Below are 18,792 nucleotides of genomic sequence, written 5' to 3'. Positions count from 1 at the left end.
CTAACAAAATTATCATAGATACAAAACACAATCATATTTTAACCCTTTTGACCAGTTTAGGGAGAAGGTTTGTTTTGGGGTTTTTTTAAATAAAATTGGTGAGATATTCAGGTATTTGCTTGATCTAATCTCTTTGAATAAAAAGAATTTGTAAAGTCCTGTACCACTGACCAGAGCAGGCTTCAAACCCTGAACAATTTGTTCACAATTCCAAGTGTTTGAGCCAGTATTGTACCTGAAAGTTCCCTCTCTAAAGCATGGTATTACAGTGTCTTCTCAGGTTATAGTGAAATTCCTCCTACCCCCTTTCCTGTGCACTTCTCAGTATTTCCCATTTCCCTTTTGCACAGAGGTTCACCACATAATTACTGTATCCTTTGCATCAGCATCAACAAAAAACACTTAAACTTCAAAGTTCAGCTTCTACTCTAAAAATTTTCTGGGGCCCTTATTTTAGGTTCCCTTCATTTCATGTTCCTAATTCCAGAAAAAGTCTCTTTTTTGCGGATACACAACTATAAGACAAGATCTGGTAACTAGAACACAAGTCACTGACCAAGACCTTGTAATGTTAAATAAGGTACAAATGTGCTGTAAAAAGAGATTCCTCCTAATTCTAAACAATGCATAGGAATCCGACACAAAGAATGCTCCATGTATAACAAATCCAACACAACATGACAGGCTTCTGAAAAGGATTTAAAAATTAAGTGTTTTAATTCTATCTTAGGCCAAAGAATGTCAAGGGACAACAATCAAATCAAACTGTGAGCAGCTATGAAGAACTACATACTTCCACCACAGGATTGACCACTGAACAAATGCAGCTGTAGCAGATACTTGGTCATTTGCCACAGGCTGTGCAATGCCTCCACAGTAATCACAAAAGATAAAAAATAGATTAACAGTTATAACTCAAGTGCCAAGGGATAGTGTGACGAATAGGTACATAAGCTTGTCATAGTCCTACTTTTGCTATCAAAGACTAATGAAAAAGAATTCTGTCCTGGGCCAGGTTCCCTAGCCCTGAACAAAGGTTTGCCACGTGTTCCCAAATCTAAATGAAAACTGCACCTGAAGCTCTGGTGAAATTTACGTTTACCATCCTGACTAACTCTTCCATTTTCTGGTAAGTTAACAGCTGCGCTACACTTGTATTCTTCCACACGATATTTAACTACACTATTTTAGCTCGTTACCTGTAGTCTTTGTTCAATATTTTCAGCTCTTTTAAAATCAGCTCTTGGATGTATTTTCTCTGAAGCTTATTCCTCAGTCCATGATTCCTAGCTCTTGTCTTGGGGCATGTACTAAACCAAGATCAAAATGTAGAGCAAATAGCTTCAAACTGATGTCTTGCTCCCCCAGAATAACATTTACTCCCCCAGTATAATGCAAACTTCTTTGAATTTAGTCCTTCATGTAAACCATCATCTTCTCCAGAAACACAATTTCTTCATCCATCACATTTTGACCAACTAACAGTCCCCTGCCAGAACTCCACTGGAAACTCAGTGAAAGAAAACAGTAGTTGAAATTCTTTAAACCAATGTATCAAAAGAGGCTAACACTCTCTCAGCACTTTTCTAAACACAGCATTGACTACAGAAATCATACATGTTTCTCCTTCCAGTAGCACCATCTCAGTTACTTCAGAATGAAAACTGGAACCTCTGTGCAGTTACTAGCAACCCGAATTTATTCTGGTCTAAGAACTGTACAGAACCTTGTAAGTGTTAAAGCACCTCAAATGCATTCCTAGCCCTTCTTTGCCTAAATAACGCTGAGTGAACCATACAAGCAGAAACCAAAAAGTTGCCAAAGACAACTGGTGCTTCAGTCACACAACTTAGGCAGTGTATTCTGTGATTTCTACAAAAAAGCACACACTGCTCTGCTCAACCTCCTGAAACCACCTCCTCTAACAGCTTTATATGGCAGTTCCTATTGAAACTACTGGGATGCTGAGCTCGTCAACTCAAAAAGCTTTGCCTTGTGAAATACTGTTAAACAAAATGCAAAGAGGGCTTATACGAGATATCTGAAGTGCACTGTGTGAAGAGAACTGGCGAAAGTATGAACTACAGACATAGTAAGCAAGTCAGTAAAATTCTATTTCCGCTAGCACTACAGCAGCTCCTTCATTCATGATATTAAGACATAACCACCGGTTTTTTTCCTGTTCGGCAAGTTTATCATGTTCTAGAGCTTATCATTTTGAAACCGGCTGCTACAGAGAGCATCAAACCCCATCAACATGCCATTTGCACGTGAATACTCTTCCAACCCACTCCGTTTCACCACACTGGAAGGACTCCATTCCTGGCTTATTCCCAGGGCCACGGAAGGGCACGGAGAGGTCTCAGCCCAGGCGAGGTGAGATCCTGTCCTTGGGTTCTCCCTGGGCGTCTTACCAAAGAAACCCCGTCACACACTACGACCACAATTTCGGACAGCACCACCAGCAAGCAACAAGCTGCACGCACCCCTTTGCTTTAAGCTTTTCTGTGGTAACCTCGTGCGACACCACCTCTAGAGTGCCCCCAAGCCCGCCAGCCAACACCCCGGGACAGACACCGCGCGCCTCCCGCCGCTCCCCAGGGGCTGCGCTGAGGGCGGCTCCCGGAGCGACCCCTGCGCGGCCGCGCGGGAGCCCCCGCGGCGCACGGCGCTGCCCCGTGACCGCAGCGAGCAGCGCCATTAGCCGCGGCGGCGCGGGCTCGGGGCGCTCCCGGGGAGGTTTCACGCCTCGGCCGGGCGGACTTTGCAGGGCTCTGACCCTGCGCTGAGGCTCTCCGGCATGCTGTCTTTCCTTTCTAAGGCGGTCTCCTTCTTCTGGAGACGCGCAGATGACGAAGATAAGAGATGGGCTCCCTCAGGTAGGAATTCCGGGCCGGTTGCGGGTTTGTGGTGCAGCTTCTGAGCCGTTAGGTGTGCTTGTCCCCCGCGTGAGTGCAATTGAGGGCAGACCTGTTTCCTTAAGAAAAGAAGCGTTAGGAAAATTAGTCCACAAACACCAGAGGTTTATGTCCAAAAAGCAGACGGAGGAGTCCTGTTACATTATTCAAATAAAGGGAGAGGTCTTGGGCATTTCCTATGAGGTCTCTCAGGCTGTTTGAGGACGCGGCCTCCTTTTTATCCTAATTTCCCGGCCGCATTTCCCTCGCTTTCCCCATTGGCTGAGGTACTTGAGAGGCACAGGCTTCCCGAATTGCCTAGTAAAGACCCTCTTCTAATGTGTACCCCCCCCTTCTTTTCTTTTTTTTTTGTGTCTCTGTTCTTTTTCTCTGAATCGAGGGATTTAACGAAGTCTTGAGTGACAGTCTGTGTCAATTAGTGGAATTCCTGTGGAATTTATGGTTCCTCCCATTGCTTCTTTCATCTCTCAGTATCTGGCTTTATCTACAGCAGGCCCACGGTTTGTTAAGACACCTCCTTCTCACTCCTTTCAGAAGTAAGGAGAAGATTGAGATTATAAGGCATCATTTTGAGTACACAGCATGTGGAAGTTTTCCCCGAAGTGCTTTTTTGCCGTTTCCTGGGTAGGACAGGTTACTTTTGCTGCTGAGAGTATGGAGTGAGGTGTAGGAGCAGTGTTGTGGTGAAGCTTTGGGCTTTCCCTTGTGCTAGTATCCTAATGAATAAACTTTCGTTTTACTTGGGCTGTAGAATGGAGATGATAGTGTAGTTTTCATATTTCAAAATTATGTACATTTAAGAATGCTTCTAGTAGCATTATTCAATGTAGCAGGAAATGCCTTTTCATATTTATGAATGCTTGAAAGAAAAAAAAAACACTTTTTGTCTTGACTGTGAGTGTAGCTAGTAATATATTCGAAGTCTAAACTAGCATATTTCAGCCCACGTTTAAGTCTGAAGTTGCAGGGAAGTGCAGTTGAGTTGTCTGTGTGATACATGAGTAGATAGTACGTATAATCCAAAAGACTAAAAACTTCTAGGTTTACAGAGAAACATCACTACATCTAGGTTCAGAAGTATATTAACTATAATATCATTTAAACAAATCTGAAGAATTAATTTGTATAGCTTGTTTACTTTTCCTGCTTTTTCAGTATAGAAATCTTAACTGTGTTGGAGTCCCCATGCAAACAGTGCTGATGAGTTTCTTTTGCTGTAGGAAATCTTAAAAATAGTTGATGCCTCACAGCTTTTGGGAGAAGCTATTTAGTGTGCAGGTATTTATTTATTTATTTCAAGTTTTTCAGCATATTTGAGTAATTTTTTTTAATATATATATTTGTATTCAAGTGTCAGATTCTGAAATGGAGTAATCCTGGCCTGACTGAACAGAAGGCTTTGGCTGAACCTCAGGAAAAGAACAAGAGAGTTTGACTTTTGGAAGAAGGCGCAGGCAGCTCAGGATAACTACAAGGATGTCATGAGGTTATGCAGGGAGTAAATTAGAAGGGGCAAAGCCCAGCTAAACGTTTCTGTAAATGTAATAGCAACAAAAGGAGGACTAAAGAGAGCCTCCATCTATTTTGGGTCTGGAGGGAAACATAGTAATAAAGGATGAGGAAAATGTTGAGGTGCTTGATGCCCTTATTGCCTCAGTCTTTAATAGCAATACCAATGGTACCCAGCCTACTGAGCTGGAAGATAGGGGTGAGGAGCAGAATGAAGCACCTGTAGCCCAAAGGCATGAGTCCATGGGATGGGACAGGATCCACCCCAGAGCACTGAGGGAGCTGGCAGAGAAAGTCACCAAGCCACTTGCCATCATTTACCAGCAGTCTTGGCTAAGCAAGGAGATCCCCATATGCGAGATGGCAAAAGTGACAGTCATCTAAATGAAAGGTGGGAAGGATGGTCTGGGAACTATAGGCCTATCATCCTGACCTCAGTGCTGGGGAAGACTGTGGAGCAGATCATCTTGTGTGGCATGTGCAGAACACCAAGGGATCAGGCTCAGCCAGCATGGATTTGTGAAACACATCAAGCAACCTCATCTCCTCCTAGGAGGTGACCCACTTAGTGGATGAGGAAAATGCTGTGACTATTATCTTTACCAGTGATCTGAAGGGATGAAGGGATCAAAGACACCCTCAGTTAGTTTGCAGATGATCCCAAGTTGGGTGGGAGTGTTGATCTGTTTGAGGGTAGGAAGGGTCAGCAGAGGGCTCTGGACAGGCTGGATCAATGGGCCACGGGCATGAGGTTCAACAAGTTCACGTGATGAGTCCTGTATTTGGGTCACAACCCCATGCAGAGCTAAAGGCTTGGGGCAGAGTGGCTGGAAAGAGGCCCAGCAGAAAAAGACCTGGAATGCTGGTCAACAGTGGCTGAATATGAGTCAGCGTGTGCCCGGGTGGCCCAAGGAGGCCAATGGCATCCTGGCCTGGATCAGAAATAGTGTGGCCAGCAGGACCAGGGCAGTGATTGTCCTCCTGTATGCAGCACTGAGGAGGCTGCACGTCAAATCCTGTGTTGAATTCTGGTCCCCTCACTACAAGAAAGACATTGAGGTGCTGGAGCATCAAAGTGTCCGAAGAAGGGCAACAAAGCTGGTGAAAGGTCTGGAGCACCTGTTGAGGAGTGACTGAGAGAGCTGGGGTTGTTCAGTGTGAAGAAAAAGAGGCTCAGGGGAGACCTTACTGCTCTCCACAACTGCCTGAAAGGAGGTTGTAGTGAGGTGGGGGTCAGTCTCATCTCCCAAGAAACAAGGGATAGGATGAGGGGAAATGGCCTCAAGTTGCAGAAGGGGAGTTTTATACTGGATATTAGAAACTATTTCTTCATGGAAAGGGTTGTTAAGCATTGGAACAGGCTGCCCAGGGAAGTGATTGAGTCAACATCCCTGAAGATTCTTGAAAAGCTGTGTAGATGTTGCTCTTAGGGACAAGGTTTAGTAGTGGACTTGTTAATGTTAGATTTACAGTTGGATTTCCTGATCTTAAAGATCCTTTTCAACCTGAATGGAAAAAAAAGATGGGTACAGAGGCTGGACAGCACCTGTGTAGAATGAGATCAGGGAGTTTGGGTCAATGGCAAGTTGAATATGAGTCAGCAGTGCCCTGGCAGCCAGGAGGGCCAACTGTGTCCTGTCCTCAGGCACAGCATCGTTGGCTGGGTGAGGGAGGGGATTGTCCCACTCTGCTCTGCACTAGGGCAGCCTCACCTCAAGTCCTGTGTGCAATTTCAGATGCATCAATGTAAGAGCTACATCAAACCATTATGGTAGGTCTAGTAGAGGCCAACCAAGATGGTGAAAGGTCTTGAGGCTGTGACTTAGGAGAAGCAGCTGAGGTCACTCGGCTTGTTCAGCTTGGAGAAAAGAAGACTGAAGTGTGACCTCATCACAGTCAACACCTTGGGTGTGGGAGATGGTGCTGATCTCTCCCTGAGGACCAGTGATAGGACACAAGGAAGTGGAAGGAAGCTGCATCAGGGGAGATTCAAACTGTACAGTAGGAAAAGGCTGTTCTCCATTGGGAGGGTGGTCAGTCACTGGAACAGGCTTCCCAGGGAAGACACCAAGCCTCTCAGAGTTCAAGGGGCGTCTGGATGATGCACTGAATCATATTGCTTAGTTTTAGGTAGTCCTGTGAGGAGCAGGGAGTTGGACTCCATGATCGTTATGGGTCTCTTTCAGTGTGACATATTCTGTGATTTTTTTTTTTAAATGGAGCTTAGAGCATGTTGGTTTTAAAATGTAGTTTGTATTTAACTAGCTTTATTAATTGGTTGAAACCATAAATGGCAATAAGACTTCAAGTCTTAATTGTGAAAATAATTAGTTGGCAACTGTTGCTATTTCCATTTGGCTTTTTGATGGAATGGATGTCCCTTTTAGTAGCATTCATAACTTTTTGCATAGTTCTATAAACAAGTGATTTGAGTTTGTGAACACTTTTCCTTTTGATGCAGGTGATAAGGAATTGAAAAGGATACAAGGAGTAGTGACAAGACTTTGCCATGATTATGGGATGATAGATGACATGATAGTCTTCACGAAGGATGTTACAAAAAACATGCTGCTGGCTGTTGGACAAGAAGTCATTGCCACTGTGGAAGAGGATATAACATCAGGTGGCCTGAAGGCTGTCAAGGTAAGAGGTGAAGATAAATAGCACTCTCACTTTTTCCATAAGCACCTTGAGGCTTTGTTTTGGAAGTTGCTATAGTTTTAGCCTCACAAATTCTACAAAATAGGAGAAATCGCAAGCCCTTCACCTAGTGGGAATAAGCTGGATTTTCTGGGTTGTTTTATTCCATCTCCTTTCAAATTATGTGTAATACTGATTCTCTGAATACACGTGTAGATGTAGTGAATAAGAAGCTATTAGTTGAGATAGTTGCATCAGAATTTTAGTCATAGCTACTCCAGATCTGTACAAGTTTTCCGAGTTTCACAGTCAATTTTATGTTACTGTTATATGAATGGATAAGAAGATCAAAGCAGTTTGATCTTGTGCAAAGTTTGCTCTTTTTGCACTGAAGTAATTTATGTTCTTGTGAATAAGAACAGAAATTTCAAAACTTCTTGTTGTAAAAATTGGCAAGTTAATGTTATAGACAACTATAAAAATGGAGCTTTTGCTACCTTTCTTGCTTGACATTTCATTTGCAAACCTATTTCAACCTTGATTATATCTTGTCACAAATTTTGACGGGAGTTTTTCTTAGCGAATCCATTTCATGTTGAAACCAAATGTAGTTTCACTGATTAAATAAAACCAAAGAAAGATTTAGTGGGGAGACAGTTTTATTCTGCAATCCAAAATTAAACGTAGGAGGAAAGTAAATGGGAAGACTTGTTTCTAAAGTATTACCAGCTCTAGTGCTATCAAAAACCTAGTGTCTTGTAAGATAACCTTATGTCTCTTCTTATTTGCTTCTGTTTCTCCTTTTTAAATTTAAATTACTTTCTTGCATAAAAACTAAGTATTGTTTGTCCAACAAGCAATTACAATGCTATTTGGTAAAATAGTACTCACAGTCAGAAAATGGAGTAGTGTAAATCTTACTTTTTCTTCCTTGTTTTTCTTCTGACTGACAGCTTTCACCATACTGATGAAATACTGTCATTGCTCCAAAATATGTAAACCTGGTAACTGAGAAACTGCATATGGATCTACAAAGCAACTAGAATATTTTAGCAGCTGTGGCATGTTTTGCTGTATGTTCTAGATAATGGCAATTTTCAAAAGTACTTCTTTTCAAAAGCATGATGATTTATCTTATTCCAGTTCGTGAGCCATAATCCTGCAGGCATCTTAGACTGTTGGCAGTGTAAGTTGGTGGCTGGGTGAAAAGCTTAGAGACAAGTTTATGTCAAGAGCTGACTGTACTCTGTAGAAAGTCAAAGTCCAAGGGCAGTCTTAATACAATAAGCAAGAAGAAAAAGCTCATTTCATCAAAGTCTGTTCTAAGAACATAACAAAAACCCCTAAACTGTTCTGTACTTTGTGATGTATTGTGTTACTTTCCATATAGAGGCACAAACTTGAGATACTCTGAACATTTGATAAGAAGAGACAACAGTATTTGAATAATAGTTGTCTTGGATGGTGGAGAACTAAGTCCCTTTTAAACCCATAGTTAGAGGAGAAAATTTAGCTTCCTGACAAGCATAATTATTAAATACTATACAAAATGATGCTTGGATACCAGTACTATCTCCTTCCAGATAACTGAGATACTACCACTTAACTTTGTTTTTTAAGTGATCTAGAAGGTACTCCTCTAATTGCAGAGATGAGTGCAAGCTCTGCAGCCTGGACACTGCAGTTGGGGGGAGAATCTGGAAGGTGCAGTTTAAACTTTGGTGCTGTCAGTGTGGTTATGTTACTTGCTTTAAGAAAGAGTGTGGTCAGCCTTGGATGGCTCTCTGCTCAATGTACTGTTTCAGCTGCTCTTTGGAGGTTCTGGCCATGTGTTTTGGAAAGATCCTGGCTCGAAAGTCTGGATTTCAGTTTATTTGAGGTCAAGTCCTAATTAAACTTTGCATGAAATGATTATAGGTTCTGTAGCAAGCTTTAAAACCAGGCTGCTACCAGAGGTAGTAGGAAGGCCATTTTGATCAAGTATGAGAAAGAACTTTACAGTTTTATTGGTAAGGAAAAATTGACAAGTATCAAAAGAAAATGTATGTTGGGAGTTTTAAGGTGTTTTCATGTCTTAAAAATATTTCATTAGGTCTACAAATTACTTTCAAGTATAACTCCATGTGTAATTTACATGAAATGTAAATTTACTAGTCTTCTGAGGAACAGTTTGCTTACTCATGTTCTATCCCTATGAAGCCATAAAAATTACTTAGGAGAAAGTTTGATATTCTCAGATCTTCTCGGTGAATGTGAAGATACGACTAGAACAAAACATAGATTTTTTTTTTTTTCAGTAAGTTTTCTTGTCATTGTCATCAAAAGGAATATTATGTAATAATAGTTCTTTTAATGAAGTAAAACAGTATGGACTAAAAAATAAATAGCTTTATATCGTGAACTGTAGTGTTTGCAAAACTCTGAAGTATCGGTAGACACAGGCTATTTATTACTATTGTAAATGGTAAGCGTTATGTTCAACAAAATCATATAAAAATTAGTATGATAGTATACTTCAGATTGGATCAGACTTCAGTAACTTACATGTGAGGTGGTGATATGAAGAGTCTGTAAGAAGTAGCTCTAGGGCTTTTCTTAATCAAATAATTAAAAAATGGCAGAGAGTCAGTTTGAAATACATGTAGTGTTTATAAATACCACCTTGAAAACATGTTTTTTGCTTTCTGAAAGAGTCATTTTTCTAGTTCCAGCTGTGTGTAGTCACACTGCTGGGGATGGTCCTCTTGTTAATATGAAGAAAATTCTGAAGCAGACCTAAAGAGAGGAGTGTGTGAGAAAGATTTGAAAAATCAGCATGTAATTATAGTAGTTGTCAGCACTGCAGTGTGTAGAGTTGTCAGCACCCTTTAAAAGGGAAGTAACTGTTTGTTATTCATTGTTTTTGTGTACAAAGTCACAGCTACAGTAAGTAATTCTCTAATAAGAAGCTTTGCCTCCATAAGCAGTTGAAATTCTGTATATTTATTGTAGCAATATATGTTTCATTCTAAGTATCAGCTGTTTAAATGTTGGGGTTTTTATTTTATTAATAGGTAGACACCATCCGGAATACACAAGAAGATTTCAGTCCTACTTGTGACACCTCTGAACTAAATAAGAAAACGTTAATTGGCAGTATTACCTCTCTCTCTGTGGATGGTGGCTATATTAATCAGAATACTTACTTTGCAATGCAAGATGTCTGGGAAGGTGTGTAGGGACTTCTTGTTTCCTCTTTCTTAATATTTGTGTGTATACAATAGAAATATCTTCTGATAAAGTTGCCATTGTCATCTCAAATAAGTTCTGATGGAGTATGCAGTGAAACAGGCAGACATGGATGAGGAAAGCTGCCTGTTGGTTCTCACTGAGCATGACCTGCATTTAAGCATAAGTTACATGTAAGCAAGTGTATTTTTCCACTAGCATCTCCTACGTAGTTTGTCATAACCAGCAAGGCGAAGGTCTGCAAAAAGAACTTTGGACTCGGTGGGCCTGAATAAAGCATTGTTCTGGCTTATATTTAACTTACACTAGTTCTGTAGAGGAGTATTGTATATGTTATCAATAGTAATTAACCTTGAGAAATGCTCTGTTTTGTATAGATTTCAAACCTTGTGAGGGTGACTGGGTGCAAGCAAAATATTATATTAACTCTAAAACATGGAAGAGTGAAGCAGTTGCTGTAAGGCCTTTGAGGTATAAACAAGTAAACAAGGTAAATGTTCTGCACATTGTTTTTGGCAAGAGGAATCTTGGGTGAAGTGAGGTTTCCAGTTGGTTTCAGTTTACAAATATTGGCAGATCTTCTATAACACATCTTTAATTAAAAGATAAAATGTATCAATTCATCCATTTAGAGGATGTTTCTAAAATAATAAGGCATTTTGAAAATGTATACACATTTTGGGTTGAACAGGAAGAGTAACTTACCTATTATGAATTGCTGATTTGTATGCTTACTGTTGGTTATAATGAGGATGTGTCATGACTGGGGAATTTATAATGCTTCATTTATTCAAGTGTTTTGGCTTAAAAACCACCATTATGCCTTTTTTTTATTTTAATTGAAAGTATTTGTTCACTCTAGTAATGCATAGGCTATACTAGGTTTATGGTTTATTGTCTTTGTCTTAACTGTATGTATTGAATATTTGCATGTCAAGCATAGGAAAAAAATTCTTCTCGTTACTGCTAGTATGGAAGTATAAATTAGATAAGTTGATATGTTACAAGAGTCATGATTAAGTCAAGTGCACATTTTGTAGTATGCACTTCAGTGAAACTTAATGCCTGTCTGAAGTACTTGTGTTTCTTTACACTTCTAAATCTGAAGACAAGCACAGGGATTCTGGGTTAGAGCTCTATGTTTACCTCCTGTGAATAACTGTAATTTCAGAATGCCTTTTTATTAATGGTAGAAGGGCTGTTTCAGGGGAAAAAAAATAGGCAATGTTGGTACGTCTGTTAGCTTAAGAAGATACTATCAAGTAACAGTGAATACAAACTATTACAGGTTCGCATTTCCAGCATCTGTGGAAGAACTGGGACAGTAGATGACAGTATATTTTTCACTTTGGATTCACTGAGACTTCCTGATGGTTACTCACCTCATAAGCATGATCTAGTGAACACGATTGTGGTGGAGAGCAGTCAGTCCTGTTACATTTGGAGAGCTCTCTGCTTGGTGCCAGTCAGCCAGGATGGGTAACATTGTTTTGTTCTCTTTATAACTGTTAGAGACATAGTGCTTACATACAGCTTACATTTCATTGCATCTGTTAAGCAAGAAATACTCTGAGTATTTCCCTAGTTGACTAGAAGGCATAATAGACCATTGGAAAAACCAGAACATGATATGATTTGGCTCTTTTTGTTGGTTGTTTTTTTTTTTTTCTTCTTCCAGTAGGTGGGGACATGAGTGCTTACTAGAGAACCAAAACTGGTAGCAGCAGAGCTACTAGGAGCATGAGGGATATTGCTAGGCAGGAAAGGAGTTTGGCATGCATATTAGAAAAATGCCAAGTGCATGTGTTCCTACTAGAGGAGCACAATTCAGAAGAGACTTTACTGTTTGAAAACAATTCTCAGCAAAACTCATATAAAATTCATGTTTCTTTATTTGATTTTTGCTTAAGTTACAGTGATGGTTCAGGTATCTGTCCTAAAAGGAAAGGTTTCATAATCTAAATAATGAGAGATTCATTGAGCTTGCAGGTACTGAACTGAGAGGTTCTGCAGGCACTTTAGGTGTTATATGTGGTGTGAGGAGGATCTGAACAGACTGCAGAAGAGGTTGGAAAATGTAGATGGTGTTCAGTATGGAGAAGAAGCAAAACTTAGTGAAATAATCAAATACACAAAGGTAAAATAGGCAACTAGTCAGACCTCAGCAAAGATCTGGAATATGACGTGCGAGTTTAAGTGTCTGTCCTGTGAAACACACAAATATCACCTAAATAAATAGATCTATTACCTGTAAAATCTATCACTTTCCATGCTGAGGTCTTGGCAGGATTAGACAGTCTAATTCTGCAGGCCAAAAATAAATTGTCAATCAATTGGAAAGTCCAAAGGGGAGAGCAAAAGGACATTCTGATATTTTTTAAACATAGTCTTTGGGAGTTCTCTAGGAAATTTAGCCAAGGCAGTATGTAAGTCTTCAAAGGATCTATAAAGAATGGAATAAGCTGTTTTCTCTAGAGATAACAGATACAATAAATTGTACCTAGATGAAACTTGAAATGCATACATCATTTTGCAAAACAGTACAAACTGTTCACATATTTTGTTCAGTTGCACCTATTTTTAGTGATGGATTTTATACATAAATTTATTACTAAAGCCAAATTACAAAAGTAGACTTTCGGGTTGATTTCTCAGGTTGAGTGTACATCCTACCATATCGAAAACTGCAGCTTAAGCTGCAGTGGGAGACACCTAGTGGGCTTGGCTAGTAAATTGATGTAGCTAATGAAAAGCAGCTGCACTCACTTTCTACTTCAGTATGTCAGATAACTTGGGAATACTAAGGGTGTGTACATATTAGTGATATTATTAAAATATTTCTAATTTATTTCCATGCCACTTTATCTAAATGAATAGTTTCTTAATTACAGAATAGAAACCATGTAAAAAATTGTTTCTACAGGTAGAAGACACCAAGATGTTAGACCTGTGCTCAGTGTTTCTGACAGGAAAGAGCATGTGCCTGGTTTCATAGGCATTTTTCATCAGTTGTACGTGATAAAAGTTTTTAAGGGCACTTTTTGGTTTCCAGCTGTTTTTTAATTTTGTCTTCAGCTTGCTGATTTCAGATTGGAACAGTAAGCAGAAGACACAAGTGCATAGGTTGAAACACTTCCAGTCTAGTCATTTTATCTCTTAGCTGCAGTGCTAATCATGACTCCTGCTAAGGAGCTGGTCTTTGTTGTGTCTTTGTTCAGCCCCCAAAGAGAGCCATAATGACTTCACTCACCATTTGATTCAGCTCTTCATCAGGGATTAGTTAACTTCTCAATCATTTTAGTCTTGCATCCAAAGTTTTATGCTGGTTTATTGTGCTACTGACAAAAGACTTGTTGCTGCTTAAATTAGTAAAGTTAATCTAATTGTCATCTAATAAATGAACAAAATGAACTGTCTCACCTGCTTCTTTCTAAATATTGTGACTATGCCTTGGTATAGTGTTTCTTAAACCTGTGCTAAATTAAAGATACTTGCTGAGTCTCTATTAGTGTTTAAAATTTGCTACCTAAAATTATTTTTACAGACAGTCTCACTCTAATGGAGGTAATATGGATGAAGCTTATGAAGACTTAATGAGAGACAAAGGAGAGTTGAAAGTATCAAGAATGACTAACTTTGGAACTCTGAAGCAGGGGGAATCTAAACGAATGATCGTTTGGATAGAGTAAGCCTTTCTGATTGTTTGAAGATTTCTTTATTTCCATCACTTCGCAGTCTGTTCGCCTGTCTTACATACAGAAGCCTTTTCTACTGGAGCCTTGTGGTTTGTGATCTTCAGTTAACCTCCAGATATTATGGAATTAAAGAATTTCATGCTGAATTTAATGTCTGTAGGATAGCCTTTTTGATATTGAGCATTTATCCTGCAGATAGTGCTTTGAGACTCCCCAATCCTGTATCTCTTTTCAATCCTAGTAAAATCCTTCTTAGAACGAGGATTGAAGTAAAATAGATTACTTGTGTGTTTAATTTAAACTGCAGATAGTCTGCCATCTTCAAAATCTTAGAACAAGATAACTGGTGCATATTCATGTATTAAAAGCAGACCAGATTTTTTTTTTTCCTGGGTTTTTTTTTTTGTAAACTTTGATGCTGAAGAACTATGTTGGTGTATCCTTGGGAGGTTTTTGTTTTGGTGGGTTTTTCTTTTTTTTTTTTGTTCTTCTTTTTTTTTTTTGGTGCTTTCTTTTTTACATCTGGGTATAAAGGCTTAAATGAATACACACGTGAATACCCATTATTTGTTCTTCTATGTTCTTTCCTTAGAGTTAGTTACCTGAAGATGAATTTTAAGCTCCCATTGGTTTTTATTAAACACAGTATTTGTATATGCTTTATATGGTAGTTGATGTGACCTAGGAATATTAACATAAAGCAGAGGTACTTGTCATCATGAGTTAGAAGCAGCAGTGCGATTTCTTTCTGATAGCAGTTATGAAATCAGGGTGAGCTAACGTGCTACAGACAATTTTATTTGACTTCAGGTAGAAATCAAATAAGAACATTTGCCATGAACTTAATTATGCAACTAATCACATAACTACTTCTAGGAATAAAGGGAGTGTACCACAGTCCTTAATCAGCTGCAGATTAGCTGGATGGGTGAAAGACAAGCAGTTCAGTGTTGAGATTCCTCAAAAAGGTGAAAACAGTCCAGAACCATGTCTGCTATCTGTTCCAAAAAATCAAGAAAACCTCTCAAAAGCTGAAATTAATTCATTTAACAACAGTGGAGGAACAACATATGAGTCATTGAACCATACATCCATTATGAAGAGTGCAGTCATTCCAGGTACAGTGAAATGATAACATTTGAGTGCTGAATGTTAGCTCCTCAGAAGACCATTAGGTTTGTTGGAGAAGACTTGCCTATGTTAGCAATAGAAATTGTGATAACAAAATCTATTGTTATGTGTTTACTACAGAAGGAATTAATTTTCAAGATACAAATTTATCAAGGACAAAAGAAAACATTTCCTGGGTGAAAGATGAAAATCTACAAAATGGAGAAAGTGAGCAAAAAGATGATGTGGAGCAACCAATTAAGCACAGCAATATTACTGCAGAAATTGTGATACCGCCAGGTGAAAAAATATTCGTAGTGATTATATGCACAGCTGTGTAAGTATTTCTGTCCATTATTTCTAACTAACACAATGGCAACAAGTAATGAAAATAGACTTAACAGTTCCCTCATTCTGGGCATAGTTCTCTTCTTGGCATGTTGTGCTTTAACCCCAGCTGGCAACTAATCCCCATTCAGCTGCTCGCTCACTCCTTCCAGCAGAACGGTGGAGACAATGGGAAGAGTAAAAGTGAGAAAACTCATAGGTTGAGATAAAGTTTAAAAGGTAAAGCAAAAGCCTCATACACAAGGAAAATAAAACAAGGAATTTATTTACCACTTTCCATGGGTAGGCAGGTGTTCGGCCATCCCCAGGACAGCAGGGCTCTGTCACACATGATGGTGACTTTAGAAGAAAAGTGCCATCACTCAGAATGTCCTCCCTTCTTCCTTTCCCCAGCTTTATATACTGAGCATGATGCCCTATGATGTGGAATATCCCTTGGGTCAGTTGGTGTCAGCTGTCCCAGCTGTGTCCCCTTCCAACTCCATGTGCACCCTCAGCCTCCTCGCTGGTGGGGCAATATAAGAAGGGGAAAAAGCCTTGACTCTGTGTTAGCCCTTTTCAACACAATAAAAACATCCCTGTGTTATCAAGACTTTTTTCAGCACAGACCCAAAACAGAACCCCATACTAACATACTTCATAGCTACTAGCTATGCAGAAAATAACTCTACCCCAGTCAAAACCAGTACATGGTGTAGTGTAAAGTAAGCCAATACATATCAGCAGATTATCTGGAAAACTATGTTAGACTTTGAAAGTAGTTAGCATTTTAGTGCTTGATCCTGAATATTTATTGAAAGAAAATGGTAGTAGTTAATGAAACAATATTAGTTGGAGTAGGTAACATCTCTAAAATGACACGGTGAGGTGAAGATAATGCCTACAGATGGATATATTCTTTGCAGGATATCCATTGTTCCATGAGCACTAGAGCTAATGCAGATTTCCTGGGAATTGCTGTGTTACGTCTGATAGGTTTCTTCTAGTCTTTAGTATCTTGTATTGCTACATGCCCTGATTTCAAGTTTTCCTTTTTTGTGATAGGAGATTAAAGTTATGTATGCTGAAATAACAAAGAAAAAGCTTTCTTCACTGAAGATGTAATTCACAGAGGAAGTAGTTTGCAAGTCTTAGAAAACCCTTCAGAAACAAAAAATACTCTGCTGTACAAAATATTTTATTAATTTAGTTAAGAATGGAAGGTGCCTTTGTGGGAGCGCTTTCATTCATGTAGGGGTAGGAACCTTATGCAGCAAAGCTTACATTTGTGTACTTTTCACTTATTTCCAGCTGTAGCTCTGCAGACTTTGTGTTCCACTGCCATTGATTCCTAGGATGGTAAAGTAAAAAATTGGACAGAGGAAAACCAGGTTTCATTCATCAAAGTAATGCTGCAATAGTATTCACACTACTTCTCTTATCATTTTAAATAGCGAAGCAAGGGATAGAAAATTTCTTAGGAGGATGATTTAGCTCTAGTTTGGAAGAGCTCGGGCCTGGCTTGCCTTAATGGAGATAGACATGTAGAAAGAACAATTTATATTTCACTGTAAATCTGTAAAAGCCATAAAGTATAAAGTCTTAGAATACTCTAATAATAGAGAGTAATCCACACAAAACTCCATGGAAGGCTACAGCATGAACTTAACAAGTGTTTGCTGTCCACTTAAGAGACCGTAGAGGCTGCAAACTTAGACCATAAATTTGGACACTTCAGTGTCTGGTTTGAGTTTTTATAACAGAGAAAACCAGGCTATAGTTTTAACCTGAGCAGGTAGTGTTAGTTGGCAGAAGTTTAAGAAGTGGCTCTCCTGCGAAAGAGAAGGTAAGCTGGAGTCCTTCTGGGATACATTTGTTTCAGACACATGGAAGCAGTGTTAGACCATGTAGTTAGAGAATTGCACTGTAGTTGTGCTTAAGTTTCTTAGAAACACTCTGAAGAAACCTTTCCCTCCTGATTTCTTCCCGTTTGTCACTCCCCGAGCAACACTTGTAGAAATAAAGTAAGTTTTTCAGAATTAAAGGGTTTTTCTTACTTTCTCCAAGTGTTTTTAGTTAGGATTCATTTCTGGGTAGCCTTTCGCAAGGTGCTGCAAAGCTGTTGCTGCAGACAGGGAAACGATTTGCATCAGGTTCATCTGATGGAGCTGTCTGGCTCATCTTTTTCAGTAGCAGTAATTCCAAGATGTTCCTTGTGAGAGAAGTATTAATTCTGTACCCTAGTATGTTGAGTGGAGGAATCCTGCTCTTTTTTTGATGAAATTGTAGGGTTGACATTTTTGCTGTGGTTTTGGGTTGGGTCTTTTTGGTTGATTGGTTGGTTGGGTTTTTCAATTATTTATAATACCTGGATTGAACTTGAGGTGGGGAGTAAAGTGTGAGGGATTACCCTAAATTAGCAATTCTCATATGTAACTGAAATGAGAATCTATCTCATGGCCAGGGAAAATGAAGTGTGAACATGTTGGTTTTAAGAAGATAACTTCTGTTTACTTGAAGGATTCAGGGACACAGTAAAGAGCTTCTGTTGCTTGGCTTTCCTGATTTTACTGTTGGCCGCTATATTGAAGCCACTGTAACAAATCAAGAAGAATTACTTATAGCACCTGTACAACCTTTTTCTCCAAGAAAGCCTAAAATTACTCCAGATTGTCAGCCAAGGAAGACAACAGTGGCTGGCCCTAAACACAGAAGGTACTGTCACTTAGAGCAAAAAATAACACCTAACCCTGCTCTGTTTGGTGTTGCTATATCTGTTCTGTAATGCTGAGAAAGAAGATATGAAACTGGGAGAATCTGTACATGTTAAAATATATATATATATATAGTAAACAAGATGGTCGTGAACATTGCTGATAGAAGAGGTTGTTTAAGTAATTAACTGTGATTTCTTTGTAGATTTTTCGAACAGGATCTCTAATGTGTAATGTGGTAATAAACAAGATGAAACACTGTTGCTTAGTTATCTACTTAGTAACAACTGTGTTATTAAGAAAAAAACAGGAAACTGAAAATAGATTTCTGAAATAAGCTTCTTAATTGTTTACACGACTTTAATGTCTACATCTGGCTAATGTCTCCTATCTTTCATTCAAAACTTTAGTTTTGCAAATAAGCTTCCATTTTAATTACAGTATTTGCTTAGTTATAAAAATATACCTAATCTGAAAAAGCAGAAACAGTGTTTTCAAATGATCTGTATGAATAACACTTATTATACAATAGCCTGAGCTGAAAGGGACCCATAGGGATCATCAAGTCCAGCTCCTGGCCCTGCACAGAACCACCCCAAGAGTCACACCATGTGCTTGAGAGCTTTGTCCAAACACTTCTTGAATTCTCTC

At 39.2% G+C, this 18,792-nt stretch overlaps 1 protein-coding gene across 2 annotated transcripts in view; it reads left to right on the top strand.

The window, feature by feature from the left end:
* Window positions 1-2,717: 2,717 nt before the first annotated feature.
* MOV10L1 (Mov10 like RISC complex RNA helicase 1) overlaps window positions 2,718-18,792 on the top strand; it is a 34,386-nt gene continuing 18,311 nt past the window's right edge. The window contains exons 1-9 of one of the 2 annotated variants that reach the window (XM_048302649.1): window positions 2,718-2,879; window positions 6,889-7,070; window positions 10,121-10,277; window positions 10,673-10,785; window positions 11,584-11,774; window positions 13,840-13,980; window positions 14,867-15,108; window positions 15,242-15,437; window positions 17,948-18,142. In XM_048302649.1, coding sequence (XP_048158606.1) covers window positions 2,801-2,879; window positions 6,889-7,070; window positions 10,121-10,277; window positions 10,673-10,785; window positions 11,584-11,774; window positions 13,840-13,980; window positions 14,867-15,108; window positions 15,242-15,437; window positions 17,948-18,142 — 1,496 coding nt within the window. In that variant the 5' untranslated portion in view covers window positions 2,718-2,800. The remainder of the gene's footprint in view (window positions 2,880-6,888; window positions 7,071-10,120; window positions 10,278-10,672; window positions 10,786-11,583; window positions 11,775-13,839; window positions 13,981-14,866; window positions 15,109-15,241; window positions 15,438-17,947; window positions 18,143-18,792) is intronic. The other variant, XM_048302650.1, reaches the window with a different exon arrangement.

Source organism: Corvus hawaiiensis, chromosome 4 (assembly GCF_020740725.1).
Source record: "Corvus hawaiiensis isolate bCorHaw1 chromosome 4, bCorHaw1.pri.cur, whole genome shotgun sequence".
NCBI lineage: Eukaryota > Metazoa > Chordata > Aves > Passeriformes > Corvidae > Corvus > Corvus hawaiiensis.
Note: the sequence above shows the minus strand (reverse complement) of the source record. Positions and strands in the feature narration are given on the sequence as shown.